This window comes from Schistocerca cancellata, chromosome 1, assembly GCF_023864275.1.
Source record: "Schistocerca cancellata isolate TAMUIC-IGC-003103 chromosome 1, iqSchCanc2.1, whole genome shotgun sequence".
NCBI lineage: Eukaryota > Metazoa > Arthropoda > Insecta > Orthoptera > Acrididae > Schistocerca > Schistocerca cancellata.
Genome location: NC_064626.1, coordinates 1,115,132,990 through 1,115,158,377, shown reverse-complemented (window position 1 = coordinate 1,115,158,377; position 25,388 = coordinate 1,115,132,990). Strand labels below are relative to the sequence as shown.

General features: G+C 45.4%; 1 protein-coding gene across 4 annotated transcripts in view; it reads left to right on the top strand.

Moving 5' to 3' along the window:
* LOC126092154 (regulator of G-protein signaling loco) overlaps positions 1-25,388 on the top strand; it is a 247,546-nt gene that overhangs the window by 98,001 nt on the left and 124,157 nt on the right. Inside the window, exon 1 of one of the 4 annotated variants that reach the window (XM_049907642.1) lies at positions 5,253-5,336. The exons of the other annotated variants lie outside the window; for them this stretch is intronic. Coding sequence (XP_049763599.1) covers positions 5,268-5,336 — 69 coding nt within the window. The 5' untranslated portion in view covers positions 5,253-5,267. Of the gene's footprint in view, positions 1-5,252; positions 5,337-25,388 lie in introns of those variants that run through there. 4 annotated transcript variants of the gene reach the window in all.

Sequence of the window (25,388 nt, the reverse complement as noted above, 5' to 3'; positions counted from 1 at the left end):
TAGTGCCGACATTGTGCATGCTCTGTTGCCTGTGTCTATGTGCCTGTGGTTCTGTCAGTGTGATAATGTGATGTATCTGACCCCAGGAATGTGTCAATAAAGTTTCCTCTTCCTGGGACAATGAATTCACGGTGTTCTTATTTCAATTTCCAGGAGTGTATTTTGCCTTATTGTTGCTACCGTACAGCCGAAACCAGCGGAAGAGCCTCGCCTGTAGCGACGTTGTGTGTCGATATGCTTTCTTCCCTGTCTTCAGCCCCGCCCATGTGAACAGGGTGATCCCTAACTCCACCGACAAAATTTCAAAGTTTGTTCAGGATTTCTGAGCATTTTGGTACAAGCGACCTTTGGTCTCCAGTGGCTGGTCACAGCGAAACTGCATTTCATTTCTTACCTCCTTTCGTCTTTGGTCGGTACTACACTGAAAATATCCACACACCGGTGGTTTCAGCAAGCCAAAGCGCCTGCACACCTCGCACTTCACAGCAGGAACCACATTGCTGTACGGTGTGAGCAACAATGGATTGACCACGGTGCTCCCGTTCCATGGCCAACTCGATCATTACAGATGTCATCAATCGACTACATCTTCAGATGGCGTGTGTAGAGCATAGTTTACGAGATTCCATCGATAGTGACAAAGTTATTTTTTCTGGGATTGCAGCAGCCGCGGAAACTCCTGAGTACTTGAAAGCGTAAGACATTCGATGACGCGTCGGTGCGTGGTCATGTAGGACGACATTATGAACAGTACCTGTAAGGGAAAAGTTTTACGTACTGAGAGAAATGATTGAACACACAATGATAAAAGTGTACGTGTTTCGTTTCACATTATTACCGTATTTTTCAATGTTGTTAGGTATTTTCACAGATTTGTTTTGGATGTAGACATTCCACAGATACCTGTTTCTATTTTGTTTATTTATCAATCTTCCGTTCCTGCTACTAGTTTCTGGCTGCATTCACTTTCAAGCAATCCTGTAAAAAATAATACATAAAGCATGAGTCACATAAAAAGAGTATTATCGTTAATTTGATTGTAACAGCATTAACGTGTCATTAGTTGATGTAATATACAATCGGAAGAATAAAGGATACAAAGCATAAAATGTAGCTTAGGCGACAGATGCTTATGTAACATGTGTACAAATAGCTCCATTTCGTCGGAGTAGTACAGTAGGTATGATGCACTTAAAGGTAGTGAAGCTATCAAGGAGTAGTAATTTAAACCATACAGTTAAAATAAATTTTTAATCAACGTTAGTTATTCTGAGCTGTATTTGTCGTGAACATCTTGTCCGTTTACTACGCTGTTCACTATCTCTCTTATTGATCATACGAAGCACAGCTATTGCTCATACACTGAGTACTTGTTTGAAATGGCTCTGAGCACTATGGGACTTAACTTCTGAGGTCATCAGTCCCCTAGAACTTAGAACTACTTAAACCTATCTAACCTAAGGACATCACACACATCCTTGCTCGAGGCAGAATTCGAACCTGCGACCGTAGCGGTCGCGTGGTTCCAGACTCAAGCGCCTATAACCGCTCGGTCACCCCGGCCGGCAGTACCTGTTTATCACCTAAATTACATTTAGTGTTGTCTGTTATGTACACTGATGGCAGATTAATGCTGTTATAATCAAATTTATATTTTTTATGATGTGACTTTGTTTCTTTTTTTTTACAATTTTTATACCGGATTGCTTGAAACTGTGGTACGACCGCAAACCTAGCAGCATTTTGCCTGTTTTTCGACCGTGACGGTCTCAAAAAATATGTAAAGGTTTTTAACTACCGCTACCAGTCACAAATTTATTAACTAATGTCGCACAATAAATAAATAATACATTAGTTAACAAATTTTGTGACTGGTAGCGGTAATTAAAAACCTTTACTACCAGCAAGAACGAAAGAAAAATAAATGGTGTAGCATCGAAACACTAATCTCTTCTTTTAGTCTAGTTGCGCCATAAAATTATTTTCTCCCCACTTTGATGCAGTACCTCCTTATTTGTTATTCTATGTGCCCATCTAATATTCCGCATTCTTTTATACCACCACGTCTCAAAAATCTTGTAATCTCTTCTTGTTTAATTTGTCCACGTTCAACTTGCATACAAGGCTACACTACGGACGAATACCTTCAGAAAAGATTTTCTAACACTTAAACCTGTATTCGATGTGAATTAATTCCTCTTTTTCAGAAATGCTTTCGTTACTGTTGCCTGTCTGCGTTTTATATCTTCCCCGCTTCGGCCATCAGATATTTTGCTGCGCCCAAATGGCAAATCTAATCTATTACTTTTAGCGTCTCATTCCATTATCCAGGAATAACAAAGCGAATAAATCGTAATAACGTTATTACTCCTCATAGAACTTCTGGACAACATGGGTCTTTTATACCAAAATACGGAGAAAATATCCCTGACAAAATCCAAAATTTTGTCGGCGTAAGAGGGGTTCCCTTCATAGCTGGGCACAAGACCTTCCATCCGTTAATCGTTATTAACGAAGTTAACTTTTCGAGCAACGGATTAACGTTTAAGTTAATTTTCTTTAACTTTCTTGGAGTTCGTTTATCATTAATCAGGTAGTTACTATTTACGACAAAAATGACGCCGCGACGGATGCGGAAATCATGTTCTGACAAGTTCGGATCGTGTAGGTGTGTGGCTGCGCCGGTGCGCGGGCAATTGTTGTAAAAAATCGAATGCGAGTGAAAATAACTATAGGTCTTCGTTGTTTATTGTTATTTCTTTACTGAGTTCGTGTTAAGTATTTCTTTTCGTTGGTGGATTGACTGTGGAAACTAAAACATAGAATCGGATTTTAGCTCCACAAGAGGGAAAATCAGTGGCCCTGTTTAAATGGTTACGTTAATTTTGTATCCAGATCGGGAGAACTGTTTAACACTTTTCGATAGTAAAGTGTACTTGCCTAAAAGATCAGCAGTTAGGGCTCACACTTAGGGCCGTAACAATTTGAAACAACACTTAAGAAAAGCACATGAACCGCGGTTATGTTCTGTTTCAAGAAACAGTGAAGACAGGGACCGGTCGAGGAATACCAAAAAGAAAAATCAATCTTTGACACTGAGATATCGACAGCACTGGTTCAGTAGCAGTAATCGTTGCAGAATACAACAGAGAAGCACTGAGAGGTTTTTTTTGCAGCAGTTGGCAGAGATGTGTCTCAAGCAGCGTGGACTAATGCATAGTAAACACTTTTAATTTATCTTCGATGTCCTACATGAACTTCCCGAACCAAAACATTTTTATTCGAGCAACCGTAATACGTTTCATTCACTTCTGATTTAACTACACACACAACATGAAATCTAAATTGGTACACCTGCCTAATGTCGTGTAGGGCCTCCGTTAGCACGCAGAAGTGCCGCAACGCGACGTGGCATGGACTCAACTAATGTCTGAAGTAGTGCTTGAGGGAACTGATACAGTGAATCTTGCAGGGTCGTCCATAAATCCGTAACATTACGAGGGGGTGGAAATCTCTTCTGAACATTTGGTGGCCAATCGGAAGCGTTTAAACTCAGGAGAGTGCTCCTGGAGCCACTCTGTAGTAATTCTGGACGAATGGGGTGTCACATTGTCCTGCTGGAATTGCCCAAGTCCGCGGAAATGCACAATGGACACGAATGAATACAGGTGATCAGACAGGATGCTTACGTACGTGTCACCTGTCAGAGACGTATCTAGACGTATCCATTCCATATCATTCCAGCTGCACACGCCCCACACCATTACAGACCCTCCACCAGCTTGAACAGTCCCCTGCTGACATGCAGTGTCCATGGATTCGTGAGGTTGTCTCCATACCCGTACACGTCCATCCGCTCGATACATTTGAAACGAGACTCGTTCGACCAGGCAACATGTTTCCAGTCATCAACAGTCCAATGTCGGTGTTGACGGGCCCAGGTGAGGCGTAAAGCTTTGTGTCGTGCAGTCATCAAAGGTACATGAGTGGGCCTTCGGCTCCGAAAGCCTGTATCAATGATGTTTCGTTGAATATTTCGCACGCTGACACTTGTTGATGGCCCAGCTCTGCAGCAGTTTGCGGAAGGGTTGCACTTCTGTCACGTTGAACGAATCTCTTCAGTCGTCTTTGGTCCCGTTCTTACAGGATCCTTGGATCCTTTTCCGGACGCAGTAATGTCGGAGATTTGATGTTTTACCAGCTTCCTGCCGTGGAAATGGTCGTACGGGAAAATCCCCACTTCATCGCTACCTCGGAGATGCTGTGTCCCATCGCTTGCGCGCCGACTATAACACCACATGCAAACTGACTTAAATCTTGATCACCTCCCATTGTAGCAGCAGTAACCGACCTAACAGCTGCGCCAGGCACTTGTCGTCTTAGTTAGGCATTGCCGACCGCAGCGCCGTATTCTGCCTGTTTACATATCTCTGTATTTGAATACGCATGCCTATACCAGTTTCTTTGGCGCTTCCTGAGTTAATTTTTAACTTTAGCTTTGGATAAATCTCCTGTAAAGTAAGGCAGCTACCTTTTATAGTAACGGATTAACGATTAGCGAAGCTAATTGTTTGATTAATGTTGACCGTCTCTGGTTACCACGTAGTGAGAGACACTACAAACCCCACTCCGAAACTGCCTAAATGCTTTACGTTTTAACGGCGAGGATAGCCGCGCGGGATTAGCCGAGCGGTCTGGGACGCTGCAGTCATGGACTGTGCGGCTGGTCCCGGCGGAGGTTCGAGTCCTCCCTCGGGTATGGGTGTGTGTGTGTTTGTCCTTAGGATAATTTAGGTTAAGTAGTGTGTAAGCTTAGGGACTGATGACCTTAGCAGTTAAGTCCCATAAGATTTCACATACATTAACTGCGAGGATAGAAGTTGCGAGTGGACAGCCGCCAGCTGCTGGCCGAGGGTGCAAGCAGATGTGAAGGGGTGGGTAGTGTGAGAGGACAGGGCCGCGGCAAGTGCTCCTAATTGCGGGTAACGAGCGCCTTGGCGACGGTCCCGGCCGTCCCTATTGTCGCCAATTTGCCGGCCGCTGACGCGCCACTTGTGGCATGTTCTTGCGCGCGCCACTGCTGCTGCTGTGTCGCGTAGCCGCGTCGCGCCGGTCGCTGAACCACAGCGCGGCACTGCACAGCGGGCGGTTTTCTATGACGGCTCACCTCGTCGCGAAAGGGGAGACAAAAAAGGCCGGTCGCGAACAGCAGCTCGGCGGCTCGGCCTTGCTCCTGCGATCATCGCCAGCGCAGTGCCTCGGCCGCCATGCGCGCCGTGCACACGCGCTGGTGCGTTACCAGGCTCGTCAGGGTCAACGGCTGGTTCCTCTTCTGGGTGAGTAGGCCCGAGGCCCACACACTTGCCTGTAGTTTCATTCAGCTCTCGCATTCAAATGTTTTCGAAACTTGCCAACGTCAGGAGCGTACGTCAGAGGTATTCATTGCATACGCACAAATTTGCGCGCATTTTCCGCCCACAGAGAGGTGAATTACCGCTTGTACGTCAGTGCTTGGGATAGACTTGTTTAGCATAACTTCCTGCCATTTAAGAATGTGGGATGGGTGGAGGGGATGAGGAGGCGACGACGGTTCAGTCCCGCTTCCGGATATACAGATTTAGGTTTTCCGTGATTTCCAGAAATCGTTCCAGGCAAATGCCGGGACGGTTCGTTCCCCATCTTCGACACAGTCCGAACTTTTGCTCCGTTTCTAATGATCTAAATGTCGACGGGACGTTAAACTCAATCTTCCTTTTTTCTGGAATCTTTTCTTTTCGCGGGCAAATGCTCGACCGACGGAATTATCTGTGCACGACTCGCATGGGTATCTTTACTTGACTGTACTTGATATACATCTACTCTTTTATACAAATTGAAGTAGAACTCGCCTTTCCGTAGGAAACATGAATCGCACAAAGCAGTACATTGGCGACTGTCAGGAACCCTGTTGCCCCCCACTAAATAGATTTTATCCAATTATGCTGGATTCACTTCCTATATGTAAAAGGTAAACGCGTGCGCGTACACACACACACACACACACACACACACACATACACACCAAACTCTGTCTCTCAATCATACTACACAGTAAGATATACAAATAAAATGCTTAAGTTTTAAAGTAACAAGTAAATAAAGATCACTTACGTATGCTATTAAGTAACAAAAATGCATAAAGAGGCAGCAAAATGAAAACAAGCCAGATCGAAAAAAAGTATGGAAACTGTTCACTACTTCAAAAGTAGTCGTAATAACTGTTAACACACTGCCAGACAAGACAGTACCTTCAGGGAAGAATGTTAGCGGCTGCCTGCGGAGCCGGCCGAGGTGGCCGAGCGGTTCTAGGCGCTCTGGAACCGCGCGACCGCTACGGTCGCAGGTTCGAATCCTGCCTCAGGCGTGGATGTGTGTGATGTCCTTAGGTTAGTTAGGTTTAAGTAGTTCTAAGTTCTAGGAGACTGATGACCTCAGAAGTTAAGTCCCATAGTGCTCAGAGCCATTTGAACCATTTGTGGCCTGCGGAACCGTGATTGAACTCAGACATGCACCTCTTCTTCCGAACCAAATCGACGGCCACGAATGTCTTTCTACAAGACTCTTAACCAATGGAAATCGCTTGGGGAGGAATCGGGACGGTTTTTAGCATGTATGAGGACTTCTCAGCGAAGCTTCTGCCCGCCCACATGTTACCGAGGCTGTTTCGAGCATACTGCTGAAGTTTCCCTGACCAAGCCGTTTACATATTGTCCATACAGCATCGATCTCTCCCCGTGCGATTACCATATTTTTTTGAGGCCTGGAGAAAGACATTCATGGGCCGTCGATTTCCTTCGCACGAAAAGATACACGCCTGGATGCAGACACGGTTCCGTAGGCAACTGGAAACATTTTTCCATGAAGACATTGGCCGTCTTGTCTCGCAGACGGATGATGTATTAATAGTTATGGTGATTACGTTTGAAATGATAAACTGTTTATATGCTCTTTTTCCATATGGCTCGTTTTTATTTGATTTCCCCTTATATTTCTGACGATTGCCTATATAATGACTCATTATAGCATATGAAAACTATATGACGTTCAGTATCAGGTTTTTCAAAACTTCTTCATAAAAATTAACTGTTTTCTGCTCTGTTTTAGCTACCAGTATGAAATAATATTTCAATGTTTTCGAATGTGAATGATTTGTCGAATGCTGTTGGCAAGTTTTCAATCAAATACCTCGCTCCCTTTGTTGTGATTGTTTACATTACGTAACCTCCTACAGCAGATGAGTTATTTATTTAGTTACTGTCAGTTGCTTCAGATTCTGCTTCAGTAACAGTAAAGTTCTGTCCCATAAATAAACATTAACGTACAAAGTTCTCAATAGCTGCAACGTCCTTCCTTGTCAACGACAAGTTTTGGTCAGAGATGAGAGAAATGTTAGAGAAGACACACGTTGCAATGACGCAGCCTCGCTGATGCCGCAATAAGGTATGCGACAGCCGCTACACGAAGACAAAATCTCTAATGTTTAATAACCTTAAATACTACTACTACTACTACCACCACCACCACCACCACCACCACCACCACGTCGGCTACACAATCCGTAGTCGGTCTTCCGCCTCGCCAGTCAGCCCCTCCTCCTTCTTCGAACCATGTATTCCTCTCCAGCAAGTCCCATCGTACTCGTGTCCTCTGTGATGCCGTCAGTCCGTCTCAGCCGTGCTGTTCTCCTCGCTCTGCTACCTCTGATGCAATCTTCCTCCACCCAGCTGGTGATCTGGCCTTCTCGACGCATTACGTACCCTTACCAATAGAGTCTCCTCTCTTTAGTCACTGCCACAATGCCCAGCGATTTGTACAGCCCCACAGCTCGCGGGCATGGTAGGATCGGAATTTGATGTCCAGTTAGTGCAGAATACGCTCAACACAATCAGCAGTACATTTCTGTTCCAAGTTTATTTCAACAGAGCGTGCAAATTTATTTTATCCTGCACATGAAAACACGTAAAATGCGCGAATGGCCCGTACAGTCTGGCGGCTTCTCTCTCTCTCTCTCTCTCTCTCCCTCTCCCTCTCCCTCTCCCTCTCTCCCCCCAAGCTTCAGGCTATTAACGCCTTGTTGCTTCGAAGTTTGGCGTTAGGAAGCCCTTCAAACGGTCATTAAGATTTCTTGTCTTCAGGTCATCTCCTTTGTGTGCGTTCCTCGTCGTGTGGTTCTGCAATAAATGATGTAATCGTCATATATAGTCCGTAGGGCACTATACAGTGCACAGATGAGTTTGCATCGTGCCTACGTTATTGTTTCTTTTCCATCCCACTCCCGTATTGGGCCAGATAGAAAAGACTGTCTACATGTCTCAGTACGAACCCTAAGCTCATCGTATTTTCGTGATCCCTGTGCGCAATATACGATGGTGGAGCATAATGATCGCAGTCTTCTTTGAATACGGGTTCTCTACATGTACGCAATAGGTTTCGCGAGAATGACATCGTCTCTCTGTCAAGAATTCTCATTTAAGTTTCCCGAGTATATCTGTTACTCTTTCAGAAGGGCTACACCACCCTATTAACAATCCTTGGAGCGCGTCTCCTAGTTTGTTCTATGTCTGTTCTCATGTCTACTTTATTTAAGAGATACAATCGCTGGAACAGTACTCTAGTTCGGTCGCACTAGCGTCTCGTATGCGTTTTCATTTACAGATGTAGCGCATTTTTCCCAGAACCCTCCCAGCAACTTAATATCGAGTTTACATGATCGTCCCATTTAATATCGCAAACATTAATATAGGGCGTGTCCTTCGCCTTCCTGACGCCTTGAACTCTGAAGGGGACGAGTCAATCAGTTGTCTGCTAGTCTGTGGAGGAATGGCGCCCCATTCTTCCTGAAGAGCCGAGACGAAGGAGGTAATGATGTTGGACGGTGGGGTCTAGAGCGAAGTGGACGTTCTAACTCATCTCAAAAGTGTTCCCTTCCGTTCAGGTAGGCTTTCTGGACAGGCCAGTCCATATCAGCAATGTTATTGCCCCAAACCATTGCCTCGCAGATGCTGCGATATGGTTGCGTGCAGTGTCAAGTAGATACGAGGGTTGAATGAAAAGTAATGCCTCCACCTTCGTTAATTGTGTTTGGATGGGAATATTTTAATAAATCAGACGCAGAAATTATCCTTACAATGTGATCTTTAATTACCAGTAATCACTTTTCCACATAATCACCAGCCAATGGGTACATTTCCGCCAACGATGAACAAGTTTTCTGAAGCCGTGACGAAAGAAGTCGACACTCTTTTTCCGCAACCACAGTCTCACAGTCTCCCAACGGCTTCATCAGAAGTATAATGATGTCCCCGCAGATCGTCTTTCATTATCGGGAACAGATGGAAGTCAGACGGTGCTAATTTGGACTGTATGGAGGATGCCGTACGCTGGTGAGATTCAGTCTCTCAAGTTCTGTTGTGGTGGCACGTGAAGTGAAGTGCGTGGTTTGGCATTGTCATGCTGCAGGAAGCCTTTTCCTTTTCGTTTCGGACGCTTGTTGGCCGTCGTTTCAGAGTTCGCAGCGTGTGATGTAACGCTCTGAATTTATTATTTCCACGATCAAGGAACTCAACATAGATAACACCATCTGCGTCCCAGAACACTGTGGTCATGATTTTTCCAGCTGAGGGCTGCGTCTTGAATTTCTTTTTCTGGGGCGAGTCTTTGTGTCGATATTCTACATATAGACTGACGTTTCGTCTCCGGGTCATAATGGTGGTCTCCTGTCACAGCTGGATGGAGAATGGTGTCACCTTCGTTCTCGTAACGCGAGAGGAGTTACTGGCAAATCTCAAGTGTGTGCACTTTCATTTCAGGAGTCAGCAACCGGGGTACCCATCGTGCGCAGATCTTCCGATAGCCAAGCAAAGCAATAATATGACTCATACGTTCTTGTGAAATGCCGATTGTGCTTGCAGTTTCTCTCTGAGTGCTACGACGATCGTCCTGAATCAATCTGTCAACATTTTGCTTGTGAAACTCGGTGGTTGCTGTCACAGGACGTCCAACTCCTTGTTTGTCACGCAGGTCCCTCCTCAACATATTTAAACTTACTCGCTCAACGACGCACAGTAGTCACATCAACACAATCACCATAAACTGCTTTCATTCTCTGATGAATCTCCTTTGGGGTGACACCTTCTGCTGTCAAGAATTCAATGACTCCACGTTGCTTAAATCGCATTGACCGACCGTCTGCGCAAGGTCCCATGCTTCAAACTGCAACAACACAGTCGTTCAGCGCTAAGGCTTCCCGCCAACCGGAGCTGTAGAGAAGAGGCTACGGAACAAGCTATTACCTGCCGCATACTGATGCTGCCAACTGTTGAAGAGTTACGAACGTGGAGGCATTTCTTTTCAGTCAACCCTAGTACAAAGAATTATCGTCTCCGAACTGTAGCTCTACTGTATTCAGGACACAGTGCTGTGAGGTGTGTTCATGTCTTTCCGCCCGTAGCGTTTTCTTAATCGCAATAAGGAGAGCACATCGAAACCATGAGAGGCACTCGGACACCGTAACACCAACTCCTCCGCACTTCACTGTTGGCACTACACATGATGGCTGGTAACTTTCTCCAGAAATTCTCGAAATTTGAACCTTTGTGTGGAATTGCCACATAGTATAGGATGATTCGTCAGTGTGATTTGTGTTGTATAGAAATCTCACAGTTGTGACGACCCTTCCCAGCTTGCCGCACCAAGCGGCAGGTTGTGTCACTTAGGCCCTAAATCGGCGCTGCTAATGGGTTTGTTTCTCAAGTGGCATCCAATGACTGAACCCCGTTCCAATTCTCTGATCTCTCCTGGCCGAACCAATCTGCTGTGACTGCTTCTCTGCTGACAATGTAATACTCCCCGCCTCCTTCTATAGTGGCGGCTTCGCCTCTCCTGACAGGTAGTGGTCAACTTCACGTTATGTAGGGCTTTCTGGATACTTTTTATCAGATAGCGTACTTAACACGGTGTGACATGTTAAATGTGTTCGCTACTGATCTTTTAATCAGATGGCATTGGCTTCTTTCCCTTTGTTGTATGCCTTCTCTCACGTTTATCCACGTTTAAAGGGATCAGCCTTTCACTACATAATCCCGTCGGAGTAGTTGTACATATGGTTCTCGGGAGAAAAAACGGATGTCGTCGTGAAATTTCCACAGTAGTTCTTTGTTGCAACTAACCGACATCTTCAGGTGCGCCGAACACACAGCGGAGGTTGTGACCGAAGGCTCCTGTTCGTGGAAGACTCCTATTTATGACAGTCTGAGAAGAAACTGCGCAGGCGTGAATGCGCCAAATTCGATGACCAGTACCATATCTGCGCTATTGGGCACCAAATTTGGTGCATTCACGCCTGCGGAGATTCTTCTCGGACTGTCATAAATAGTAGGTTTCGCTCCCAGCCTCACCAGTGTATTCGCCGCACCTGAAGGCATCAGTTGCGCCGACGAAATTCTGTAGAAATTTCACGAAGACATGCGAGCACCATATTTACAAGTGTAAAGTAGTTGTTAAACGAGCTTGGGTCGGGAGCAGCACTGCTACCTGTGGCCAGGTGAGCGACACACTAGAGCCGAGTTGCAGCCGGCTGCGGACGAGTAGCAGACAGGCGGCAGCGAGTTCCTTTGTTAGAGCAAAGACGCGCAGTGCAGCGCAGCTGGCGGCGGACGCGGACGGTTTGCGCAAGGCGCGCCGCGCGCCGCACCTGATAGTCTGCCGTGGCGGGGCGTGCCCCACAGGCCCGGTTCCGGCGCGGCCCCGCCGCGTCCGGCCGCCGCGCTGGCTGAGGCGCAGATGCGCCACTAGCTGCTGTGCGCTCGCGTACTGCGACCCTAGAGCGAAAATGTGCGAATTAGGATTTACAGAAGAGAAAGCGAAGGAACGAACATCGAAGCTACGGGAAGGATAGAAGCTGAAGCAGCTAATTAAAATTTGTGCCATAGCCGGGACTTCAACCTATTAAAATTTGTGCCACAGCCGGGACTTCAACCTGGGTCCTGCTTACTAGGCAGATGCGCTAACCACAATTACTACCTTAGCATTGTGGCTACCACAGCTGCAAAGACCAGCGTAGTCCAATGCCCTCACAAACTTCAGTTCACACCTTGCGCCCGTTTTCCCCTTCTTAAGGGGGGTAGGACCCTTTTTATTTTCTACTGTATATACTTTTACAAATAAATTCATAAAACTTTGTCAGCATGACCAGAAAGGATTCAAGATTTACACTTACAGTGGTGGAAGTTCAAACAGATAAGAAAATAATTTATTTTTTTACATTTGTATTTCATCTTTTGTTCGCTTACCATTGGCTGCATTTGTTGCTATAGGTACACTTTTCTTCATAAGTAAGGGAGATTCTTCGATGAATTTTGCACAGCATACAAATCATACTTACAGGTGTATGAAACTCTAGAATTTTCCAAATCTATTAAAAACTGTGGTAAAAATTGAGATAATTAACTATAAAATTTGTGTTTTTTATAAACATGAAGTTTAAAATGTAACAGCACATTCATTTTTTTCATAAATTAAATAATTTCTAGAGTTTCATAAACCTGTAAGTATGATTTGTATGCTGTGCAAAATTCATCGAAGAATCTCCCTTACTTATGAAGAAACGTAAGCAAGAGACCCGGCTTCAAGTCGCAGCTGTGGCACAAATTTTAATTCATTGCTTCAGCTTCTGCTCTTGTCGAAGACAAAGTTGGCGACTCAAAATGTCTCCAGGAAAATGTAATTCCGTCAGATCAACAGGACATTGAAGCATGTGCTGTAGCCCGCATCTCGTGGTCGTGCGGTAGCGTTCTCGCTTCCCACGCCCGGGTTCCCGGGTTCGATTCCCGGCGGGGTCAGGGATTTTCTCTGCCTCGTGATGGCTGGGTGTTGTGTGCTGTCCTTAGGTTAGTTAGGTTTAGGTAGTTCTAAGTTCTAGGGGACTGATGACCATAGATGTTAAGTCCCATAGTGCTCAGAGCCATGTGCTGTATATTATTTTTAGCACTTATATTGTGGCAATAAAACTAATTAACTTATATTGCGTACAGCGCATTATAGTAGCAATGGAGAACAGAAGCGTACAACTTGGCGTAGGGAAGGAAAAATTTAGGTGTCGTAATTTTATGAAAACATGGAATTACGTCGAAACAGTGCAAGTAATACTGAATTGTAACCCCGGTTTTCCTTTATCATTGGTCCTGAACAATGCACGTACCGGTTGGTTATAATTAAAGAGCAGCTACTCAGAGGGGTCCAGTGTATGCTGTAATTATTGTACGGCAGCGAAACTTGGTAGATACGCTGTTTTAACTTGGAACCGATGTACCCTCGAATAAAATTAGTTCAAGTTTTGGCCTCCAGGTGCAAATCTGGTGCTGCACAGCGGCTCATCGACTGAAACATGCACCTGTTCGTCCGAAGCAAATCGACGGCCAGTAATGTCTTTCCACAGAGCGGGCCCACATGTTGCCAAGGTTGTTTCGACCAAGCTGCAGAAGTTTCGCTACGAAGCCCTTATACATCTTCCGTGCATTCTCGATCTCTCACCATGCGATTCCATGTTTTTCCAGCCTTAAGAAAGACGTTCATGGCCATCGATTTGCTTCACTCGAAAGTTTGTACGCGTGCGTACAATCATACGTTCTTTAGGCAACCGCAAACATTTTTGCACAAAGGCGTTGACCGTCTCGTCTCGCAGTAGAATAAATACAGGATGACTTTTTCAACCGTGAAGAAACTCTGGGGATTGATCGATGAGAGGATACGGAATAAAAAAAGGTCTAATGAACTTAGGTCCGGAAATGCATGGTGTCCATGCTAGAGACCATTTATTCAGTCCTACTTTGTTACAGAGACTGCAATCTAGTACGTGCTGTACGATGCAGCAACAGTTACAGTATATGTTGGAAATGGTTTCCTTGTGTCTCAACACATGGCGTGTACGCGCCGTAGTATGTTCCGTCTCACACGTTCACATCGAGCAGGCTGCATACGAACAGTGTCAAAGGCAGCATGAATACACTGCTCCAGTGTCTCCACCTCTGGAGTGGGCTGTGGATACACGATACTTTTGAGATGGCCACATAACCAGAAATCGCGTGGGTTGAGATCCAGTGAACGAGCAGGCCATGCAACTGGCCCTCTCGTACGATCCATCGACCACGGAAGACACGATTGAGATGGGTCCGGACGTTAATGGCGAAGTAGGCTGGAGCACTATCATGTAGCAGCAATGACACTTCTTACAGTAGGGGAGGCAAAGTCACCCGCAAGAAGTGCCGATGGTTCGGGCTTGTTAGACGACATGGAAGGAAGGCTGGTCTCAGAATACCGTCGCCAGTTATCCCGGCCCACACATTTAGGTAGCACCGATGCTGATGATTCGCTGTCACCATGCCATGGGGGTTCTGCATACTATCCCACTGAGGACTGTTATGAAATGTGAAGAAATCGCTCCGCATAAAGGTGGCCTCAACTGTGAATAGGTGGATGACACAAATCCCGGAACCGTGGAAACCAGTTACAGAACTGCTCTTGATGTGGAACGTGTGTCGCTAGTAAGCCCTGCACACGCTGTAACTCATAAGGGTAGTAACAATTGTCACGGTCGTTTGGCTTACCCTATACTGGCGGGCCAACTGCCTGGTACTGACACGGCGGTCGACTTCCACAGTGTTGATCACATTTTCTTGCAAATCTGATGTCCGAACGTTTCGGGTACGCCCTTCATGATTTCCTGTCTCGGACAAACGGCGTAACACTGTCGCAAACACTGAATGCTGTGGTGGTTGTCGGTGGGCATAGGTCTCCTTATTCATCCCGCAGCCCGTTGCCATTTGTGTTTCTGTAAATAAACACCATGTCGGCAAGCTTTCGATTTGGATATGGTACTATTGTGTACAACGCTGTGTCACATCCACTACAAGGTGAGTCAGCAAGAGAAGTGAATGGGACACAACATTACCAACCACTACGACAGGAGAGGGCACTAGGTCATGACGTTTGAGGAACCTAGGAGGAAACCATGCATACTGTAACTATGGCTGCGTGGTACAGCGCGTATTAGACCGCAGTCTGTGTAAAAAAGTATGGTTGGATAAATGGTCTCAAGCATAGGAACAAGTTCATTAGACATTTTTTGTTGCTCATCTATCAATGCCTGGAGTTTGCACTCGGTGGAAAAAAATCACCCTGTATATCAACATTTACGGTGATTATTATTCCAAAAGTAAACAGTTTATTCACTTCTTATACATCTACCTCGTTTTCATTTGACTGCCCCTTATATATTTTTGTGTCAGCAACATTACAGTCTCTTCGGACCACTGAATCGCTCATGCAACTCATGTCAACAACATCAAAAGTATAGAAGATAGCAAACAAAAACTTTCTGTGTCTGCTAGCGCCGAAGCTTAGGGGACTCTTATATTTTAACAATTCACTGAAAAACGGACAGCTGGGGGAACACGAACGAGCAACTGCGAATGCGAACGAAACAGCGAATGCTAGCGTTTACATAATAGAGAATCCTCGTTCGGTGTTGCACGTTCACGTGTGATCGCTTCGATGTAAAAGAGGTTTTATGGAGATGCTAAACAACGTAGTCGGACAGAATATTTGTCGCCGGTTTAAAGGGGGACACTGGTCGCTTTGGAACGTTGTCGCTGGTGTATAACTGGGTACTAGGCGGTCTCGTGACCGCCTACTCTGACTTAACTTACGACGCACTAAGATGGGTCGATGTGGGGGCGTGACCCAAGGCAGAAAGCAGATGTGGTCTTCGGACGTCCCGGGAGCACACCGTGAATCAAGTTGTCCAATTTGTTGATGCATCAACGCATATTTTCCATCCTGCAGACAAGGAATGGTGTACTGTTCGCAGCCCTATAACACTACGTAAAGTACACTAGTCATAAGAAGATCCTAGACGACCATCGTATTCAAACTAGACAGGAACTGCTGGGAATCGGATACTTCGCAAAAGGTCATTACTCACAGCAGCACGTCTGCGAGGGTATAACAATGCAGAATCTGGACAGTAGCATGCAGTGCGGTCCTCCAAGTGACTATTTTACCTCTTTTCAAATATTGCAAGACGTCGAGTATACCGACGGCTCAGTAAAGCTATTAGCTCGCAGTGTATGGAGAATGTTTTTCAGGCCGAAGGTGGTACTGTGTTATTTGCGGGTGTTTTATGTTCCATGACTTGGACCTAGTCGTTTGGTTTACCGTGAATGTGAACCAGGATGTACGAGGGGTGACAATAAGTAATGCAACACATTTTTTTCTGAAAGCAGGTTGGTTTTATTCAGGGTTCCAGTACACCATATTATTCCCCACTCATTTGGCTACAAAACCCTATTTTTAACATTATATCCGTTCAGTGCGACAACTTTGCGCCACCTTATTGGGAAGGCCTATACGCCCGTATGGTACCACTTTAGTTTCCGACGTCGGAGCCATCATCTTGCTGCACCAATAAGCTCCCTATCATCCACGTACTGCTTCCCTTCATTGGTCCCAACAGATGGATTTTGGATGATGCAAGAACGGGGCTGTTGGGTGGACGAGGAAGAAAAGTCTAATGAAGTTTTGTGAGCTCCTCTCGGATGCGCAGACTTGATTGAGGCCTTGCGTTGTTATGGAGAAGGAGAAGTTCGTTTGCATTTTTGTGGTGACGAACACAGGGAAGTTATTGTTCAATTTCCCGAGGCTATCACAATACACATCACTTCATGGAGTGCCGTTTTGCTTTCGGTTCGGCATAATGAACCCATGTTTCATAACCTATGACGGTGTTTGACAAAAATTGTCACAATCGACCTCGTAACGCGTAAGCAATTCAGCACAGATGGTCCTTCGTTGCTCTTTATGGCCTTCTGTTAAGCGGCGAAAAACTCAGCAGGCACACACCTTTGAGTACCCCAACTGGTAAACTACTGTTTCAGCACGACCAATAGAGACGTCCAATTGTGCAGCGAGATTTTCGACTGTGATTCGTCGATCACCTCCAATGAGTGTGTCCGCACGTTCCAACGTTGCACGAGACGCAGCTGTGTGCGGGAGATCTGAGTGATTCGTGCGGCCTTGTTGCGATGATGACAGACGCCTCGCTCAACGACCCTACCGTGCTTTTATCCACTGCCAGGTCTCCGTAGACATTCTGCAAACGCCTTTGAATATCTTCGATGCTGTGGTTTTCCACCAAAAGACATTCAATGACAGCTCTCTGCTTGGAACGCACCTCCGGTACAGACGCCATTTTTAAAGCTATGTACAGCGGCCGCCACGTATGGGAACTTCATGAAACTATTGAGCCTGATGTCAGAATATTCCACGATATCGCACAAATCCCTTTTTTTCAACCGAAACTGGCTGAGATAAAAAAAAAATTGTTGCATTACTTATTGAATGCCCCTTGTAGCTGTCTGCATTCCCTCTGACGAGTTTTGCCCTTCCCTCTATATCTTCTTGATGACTATGCACGGGACACTCTCGTCCTCCAAGATGACGACAGCCGTGTTGGCTGTGCTGCACGCATACATTCCTGGTTTGCGAACGTTCAGGCAACCAGCACCTCGACGTTCCATCTAGATTCCGTAGAAAATGTTTGGGACCATTTTAAAGAACTGGTGAAACGCAACGATCAACATCTCCGCAATTTTGTTGCTGTATAGGATCTGATCATCATCGGTTGGCTCCAGCGGGATGTGGCACTGCTTTAGAAACTTATGGACTCTTTTACTCGCCTAATTCAGCCCGTAATCAAGGGTAGAGCCGGTGTTACACAATATTAACGTGACATCTCCTGAGCGTATCTCTTTTTCCGATGTACTTAATTGTAACATCTTGGTACAATTTGTAAACAGTCAGTGTGTAAAGCTAACATGTAAAGCTGTCGAGGAAAATATGCTACGCAGATCCATAGGACTACAGAAATCTAAGTGGTTTTCTTGCAGGGTTTCTGCCTAACTAAATGCCGAAGCTGTCTCCTGAATTTCAAGCAAAGTCTCCGAATCGCGTCGTTATTGAAGGGTTAAAGTTTAGTAACTGATTACGTGGTGTGAATTTATTTGTAGCTTAAAGGACGCTTCCATCTAGTGTTTCGTAAGTGTAACATGACCACTGATGCTCAAGTGGTACACATAACGACTCAAACTATTGTAGTGCGGTTTTCTGTGTGAGGCGGTCGACAAAGCAACGAGCATTTTCCGGTACTGTCAACTTCCTATTTACCTGTACACTGGATGTGTCTCGTAAGAACGGTCGGGCGCATTTTTTTCTATTTTTGCAAATTCGTTTTTGGTATGTGTAGATGACGTCAGCCCAAATAAATACTGCTTATTTCGCATTTCATACGACTCTGTGTCCAAAGAAAACGAAGGTGTATTTTTCGTTACATACAATTTGTTTTTGAAGTGGAATTGTTTGTGATCTAGTGGTACACCGCCCCCCAAAGTAATCTAGTGCGTTATTCAGTCTAACAGTGTCTGAACCAGGGACAGCAAACCACGATAAATAGCCAGTAGTCCAGCACCGCCTGAGTAATGTTACTGCGTGGCGTTAAAGCAGACATGTAGTGCGGCAGGATCTGACATCCAAGTTGTGTGGCAAGTCGAGTAAGGAAGAGGTGGCGAACAAATCTTAGCCGAACTTTGCCTGTTGTTATAGATTGATTTAGAGAGTGGCGGAGGACGTGCCACTAAGCCATAGCACTAGTACATTTAAGAGCAGTATCGCTTTCAAGACATTTTCGCAGAAAAGCCTGTTGTTTCATTCCCATAACCCTAAGACGATACTATCTATTTTCAAAAAATGGCTCTGAGCACTATGGGACTTAACTGCTAAGGTCATCAGTCCCCTAGAACTTAGAACTACTTAAACCTAACTAACCTAAGGACATCACACACATCCATGCCCGAGGCAGGATTCGAACCTGCGACCGTAGCGGCCGCGCGGTTCCAGACTGTAGCGCTTTTAACCGCTTGGCCACCATGGCCGGCACTATCTATTTTACTGCACTGTTATTTTAAAGAACAGCCGTCTCGACCCACAATGGTAAACACTTGTTGGTCATACTGCCGTCATCTACTGTGAAGCTGATGTAGCGGTCAACAATGCTTTTGCCAACACCTGTGTGAGTGATTAATAATGGTAATGCTCTGTTCACTGTTGAATCTGTGTCAGGATGTGAGCGCCGGCGGCTGCCATACTTATTTGTACTTGAGTGAGCCGGAGCACCAGCGATAAAACTTTGAAGTTGCTGAGAGACATTTTCTGAGTATTTTGGTACTAGTTCCCTGTGGCCATCTGAAAATATCTTCACAGCATTGTAAATGTCGACGATATACGCTGTGTTTCTTGTTGATAGACAAACTTGGCCCATCCAGTCGCAGTATCTGCTGTTGACAGCAGTAATGCCCACTTAGCTCTTAGCTTCTTTTCATTGCTGCTGGATTCTGTCTTGAGTTGTTGTCCGATAGTGCTAGTACGTTAACAGTAATACACAACGATATGTATAGGTTTACAACAGTTTTGTGTGGCTCAGTTGCTTGGTGCAAGGACGCCAATTCGGCGACTTGCGTGTCCCTAACCTACCCCAGTTACTCAACCGGGGAAAGGGGACGTACAGTTTAACGTGGAATCCAAATCGCGAGTGTCCGCAGCTCGTAGTCTAGTGGCTAGCGTTGCTGCCTCTGGATCAGAGGGTCCCAGGTTCGGTTCCCGAAAGGGTTGGGGATTTTCTCTGCCCGGGGACTGGGTGTTTGTGTAGTCCTCATCATTTCCATCATCATTCGTGAACGTGTCGAGAGTGGACTGCGTAAAGATAGGAACTTCGTACAGGCGCTGATAACCGCGCTTTTGAGCGCCACACTAACCAAACATCTTCATCGAACCGTGAATCGTTTCTGGCGACTCGTCACATCGGTGAGAGATGATGGTTGGGTTGAAACCAGAGTGAAGAATCAAGGTCCGACAGGGATTAGATCCTGTGATCTCTCGGTTATTAGATCCTGTGATCTCTCGGTTAACAGGGACACGCTCCATCCCCTTTTTTTCTCTGCATTTGGTCTGGGCGGATGTCACATGACACCTCTTCAAGTTCATCGTTGACTACTTCTGTCATTTTTTTATTTATTTGTTACGGAGCGTAGGCAGCACTCCCATCGAACATGCCGAGCTACCATGCCGGCTACCGCTAGAGCACCAGGCCCGACAGGTTTACTGATGAGATGGCTGATATGCACCTCTTGTATTGCTTCACTAAATGCAGTGGATTTTTCTCGTAAGGACGGCAACCGTATCGAATTAGATTTGCATTGTTGTATTACTCTGTATTTTATGTTACACGCTTCTGAGATTGTGCATTGGACACTTTTCCACTAGCGTGAAGGTATTTTCAGTGAATCCAAGTAATTGAGATAACGAACCGAATAAATTAATACTTTGTTAAGAGCCACCGGTGAGCTTCTGGCAAAACAGAAAGCGTCACTGAATAATCTCTGAAATTTTGTCGAAGTTTGGGTTCACCCTGTAATTGAAGATATAATTTGCACTGTACCTGGCTTTGTCTAACGTATCCGATCACTTAAAAATGGCTATAGAGGTAGTTATCACCTAACAGTGTATAAGATATGTAGACCTTTGTCTAACAATTACAGCAAAATAAAGGAATAATGACATCCCGTAATGATACATTCGTGGTGCTGAGTCGAGTCTTTTGTTTTCACACGGTTCGAGCGGCTCCCCCCCCCCCCCCCCCCCCCCAACCCCTCGGGAAGGTTCGAGTCCTCCCTTGGGCATGGGTTTGTGTCTTGTCCGTAGCGTAAGTTAGTTTAAGTAGTGTGTAAGCCTAGGGACCAATGACCTCAGCAGTTTGGTCACAGAAGAACTTACCACAAGTTTCCAAAAATTTTCGCACACACACACACACACACACACACACAATGACGGAAAAAAATCGCAACACCAGGGAGTTGTGCGACATAAACGAAAGTTGGTTGGCGTGTTTCTGCATTTGAAAGATGTCTGTTGAAATTTTGTGCCAGTGGCGTAAGAGTGGTGCTAATAGCGCCAGTATGAAGATGCAAATCAGGTTCGCTTTAAATACGTGCTGTAACGGTCGTGAGCGTTAGTTACCTTTGAGATCGGACGTGGTGAGATGATGATAGTCAAGACTTCCTCTAAGGGAACGTCATTATCAACACCTCACTGAATTCGAAAAGGGTATGTAACAGGACTACGAGAAGCTCGATGTTACTTCTGCAGTATTGTAGAAAACTTGGCAGGAATGTAGCCTCTGTACGTGATTGCAAGCAGCGGTATTCACGAGAATGTACGGTCTCAAGAAGATCGGCCTGCGGACGACCACGATGCACTACCGATAGGGAAGACCATCGTGTTCGGCGTACGGCTCTGTCACATCGTACTGTATCTGCAGCAGCAATTTGAGCAGCAGTTGGCACAACAGTGACTGTTAGAAATCGGTTACTTCAAGGACAGCTCCTAACCAGACGCCCTGTATCGTGCATTCCACTGACCCGAAACCACCGGCATTTGTGGCGTCAGTGGCTTCAAGCGAGAGCTCATTGGAGGGCAGGGTGGAAGTCTGTTATGTTTCCTAACGAAAGCTGGTTCTGCCTCGGTGATAGTGAAGACCGTGTATTGGTTAGGACGAGGCCAGGTGCACCTGCAACCAACCAGTCTGTCGCCTAGACGCACTGGACATACACCTGTAGGTGTCGTCTGGGGTGGGATTTTATGTGACAGTAGCAGCACTCATGAGCAGCATTCCAGGGGGTGTTTTCCAACAGGGTAATACTCGCCTACATAGCCTTATTGTGACCCAACATACTGTTTGCCTTGGCCCGCTCTACCACCAGATCTGTCTCCAGTCGAGCGCGTATGGGATATCATTAGACGACAATCTACATCTACATGGATGCTCTGCAAATCACATTTAAGTGTCTGGCAGAGGGTTCATCGAACCACCTTCACAATTCTCTATTATTCCAATCTCGTATAGCGCGCGGAAAGAATGAACACCTATATCTTTCCGTACGAACTCTGATTTCCCTTATTTTATTGTGGTGATCGTTCCGCCTTATGTAGGCCGGTGTCAACAAAATATTTTCGCATTCGGAGGAGAAAGTTGGTTCAAATGGTTCACATGGCTCTGAGCAATATGGGAGTTAACATCTGAGGTCATCAGTCCCCTAGAACTTAGAACTACTTAAACCTAACTAGCCTAAGGACATCACACACATCCATGCCGAGGCAGGATTCGAACCTGCGACCGTAGCGGTCGCGCGGTTCCAGACTGAAGCGCCTAGAACCGCTCGGCCACTCTGGCTGGCGACTGTGTGTCAATAGACCGCTTCCTTCGAGGTAATTCATAATGTTCGAACACAGCATATGTTCTAAAACCCTGCTGCATATCGACGTTAACGGTATGGGCCTGTAATTTAGTAGATTACTCCTACTACCTTTTTTGAATATTGGTGTGACCAGTGCAACTCTCCATTCTTTGAGTACGGATCTTTCGTCGAGCGAACGGTTGTATATGATTCTTAAATATGGAGCTAATGCATCAGCATACTCAGAAAGGAACCTGATTCCTAGACCAGAAGACGTGCTTTTATTAAGTGATTTGAGTTGCTTCGCTACTCCATGGATATTTACGTCTACGTTACTCATGTTGGCAGCTGTTCTCGATTCGAATTCTGGAATATTTATTTCGTCGTCTTTTGTGAAGGCATTTCGGAAGGCTGTGTTTAGTAAATCTACTTTGACACAATTGTCTTCGATAGTATCTCCATTGTTATCGCGCAGAGAAGGCATTGATTGTTTTTTGCCGCTAATATACTTCACATACGACGAGAATCTCTTTGGATTTTCTGCCAGTTTTCGAGACAAAGTTTCGCTGTGGAAACAATTTCAGTGTTATCATCAACCAACATTAAGCATCCCTCCATTGACCGACCAAGTGCAATAGGCTTGGAACGCCCTCTCACCGATTGACATCCGGCACCTGTGCTACACGTTTCCATGCACGTTTGCCTTGCTTGCGTGCGACATTCTGACCGGTACTGCGGTTATTAATGTACCATCAATTCACTTTTGCCGTAGTTTATCTCGCGCTTGTATTAACCTGTGATCTTTCAGTGTCAATCACTTAAATATGTTACCCAGACAAATGTAATCCCGACTTTTCATTACTGTTCATTGTTTATTTTGTTGGAGTTGCATCTTTCTGTCAGTGTATTTTCTAAACAATAGCATCCCCTTTTAGTGATGTAGATGAATCGACATGAAGAAAGGCACGTTTTCGTATTTGTCTCGCTGTAGTATATGAAGTAGTTTTGACGATAAACCGTTTCGTTTTTGCAAATGTAAATTAATGCAGACGAGGACGTTATCTTGGCGTACGCATTTGCCGTTTTATGGCGCTGTTTTTAATTGCCCGCAATGCTTCCGATAGTTATGGTTGCGGTACTGTAAAGCGTTCGTGCCGCGGACGCGCTCGAGTCCCCCTGTACTGAGGTGAGGTGAGCGGGGTCGAAGATCCAATTACTCGACCGACGGCAGGTACACGTGCGGTCGGAGTCTGTGCGGCCTCGAGCGTCGGACAGACGGCTGGTGCGTATCACCCGTTCCTCCATAAAGAGGGCAGTGGCTCGCCTTTATCTCCAGGGCTGTTGCCCACGTCCTCCCGTCACCGCCTTCTTTTATTTCTGTCTGGCCGCGGACATCGGAGATTCCAGGAGTTCATTGGATACAAAAACCACTTTTTCTTGTAAGATGAAGATCTTTAATAAATCTGCCGCGACCTCGGGTAGTGGTACTTTGTGACTCAGCAAGGTAAATTTCCTAGTAGCCGATTTTTAGCTTAACAGCCGTCTGTGGGATTGCTGGATATGTCGTCAAGAGGCAGCTGTGCCAGTCAGTTACCAGTGACTCATTTCATCGCTGACCTTTTGAGAACTTGTACACGGCATGCAGAGCACTATACGTTCCGTGCAGTTACCTGAAGATGTGCTTTCTAAAGTTTTTTACTTCGTCCAGTTTCATAGAAAATTTACTTCCGAATACCAGCTGATTTGTTCTTAGTTTCTTAAATTGCTCTTTTTTTTTTCAAGTTATATACCACATAAATAACGTGTCGTCATGCCCTAAGATGACTAAATGTGTTTTCACGACATCTAGACAAACACTTCACTAATTCCCTTTAGTGTCCTAGTGGTTCTATTAGACAGCACAATTAATACCATTGTAATTGTGCTGATGTTGGTTGTGCGAAGCTACTGTCGAATCGTACGCCTATTCACATCGTGCCACCTGGGAAAGCAGCACCCACCCAGACCCTAGTAGCATTTCCCATGTTCTCTTGCGCCCAAAGACAGGCGTCATGAAATTCACCATTAGAATGTAGTGTCGGCGGCATGATGTTTTGGCGTGTCCTCAGTAGCGATGTAAAAATAAAATAGGCTTGTATGGCAATAACAATTTCTTAAAGCTACTTTTTGCATGATACAAAAACAGCTTGAGCAGATAATAAACCCATGACTTAGGCTTAATCGCCGGCCGGAGTGGCCGAGCGGTTCTAGGCGCTTCAGTCTGGAACCGCGTGACCTCTACGGTCGCAGGTTCGAATCCTGCCTCGGGCATGGATGTGTGTGCTGTCCTTAGGTTAGTTAGGTTTAAGAAGTTCTAAGTTCTAGGCGACTGATGACCTAAGAAGTTAAGTCGCATAGTGCTCAGAGCCATTTGAACTTAGGCTTAATCGATATTGTAAGTGAATTTTGCGATATTCTTCCTTGTGTATATGTGTGTGCGAGTTTTGGTTGGCAGCTCTCTATCTGGGTCTCTTATAAGCTAATTTCTTTATTTGTGCATAATTAAAGACTCCGGCGTTATGTATAGCTTGTTTACAAATACCAATGGCGGTCTTTCTCGCCCTACATTAGTATTCCTTCTTGGACACTTACAAGTAAATGGTTGTGTCGTATATTATGTGACCAGTCCATTTCCGTTGTTATGGCTCTGTTGTTCTCCTGAATGACCTTTCTTGACCAATTCTTTGCAGGACTCCTGGTTGATGGTATTGTCTATGCATTTTATCTGCAACAGCTACCTCCAATGCTTCAAGAGATTTCATTTTATTTTTGCCTGTTGGCCATATTTCAGAGCCACACAGTGCTACGCTCCAAATGCATGTCTTAACCACCATTTTCCTCGCTGAAGTATATCTATGTTAATATCTACGTTGCCGGGCAAAACATTTTTTTTTTCCTTTTAGTCACGAACGTTGTTTTGCTTCACTGATTCCGTATGTCTTTTTTATTTCTTCCTACTTCAATCATCTT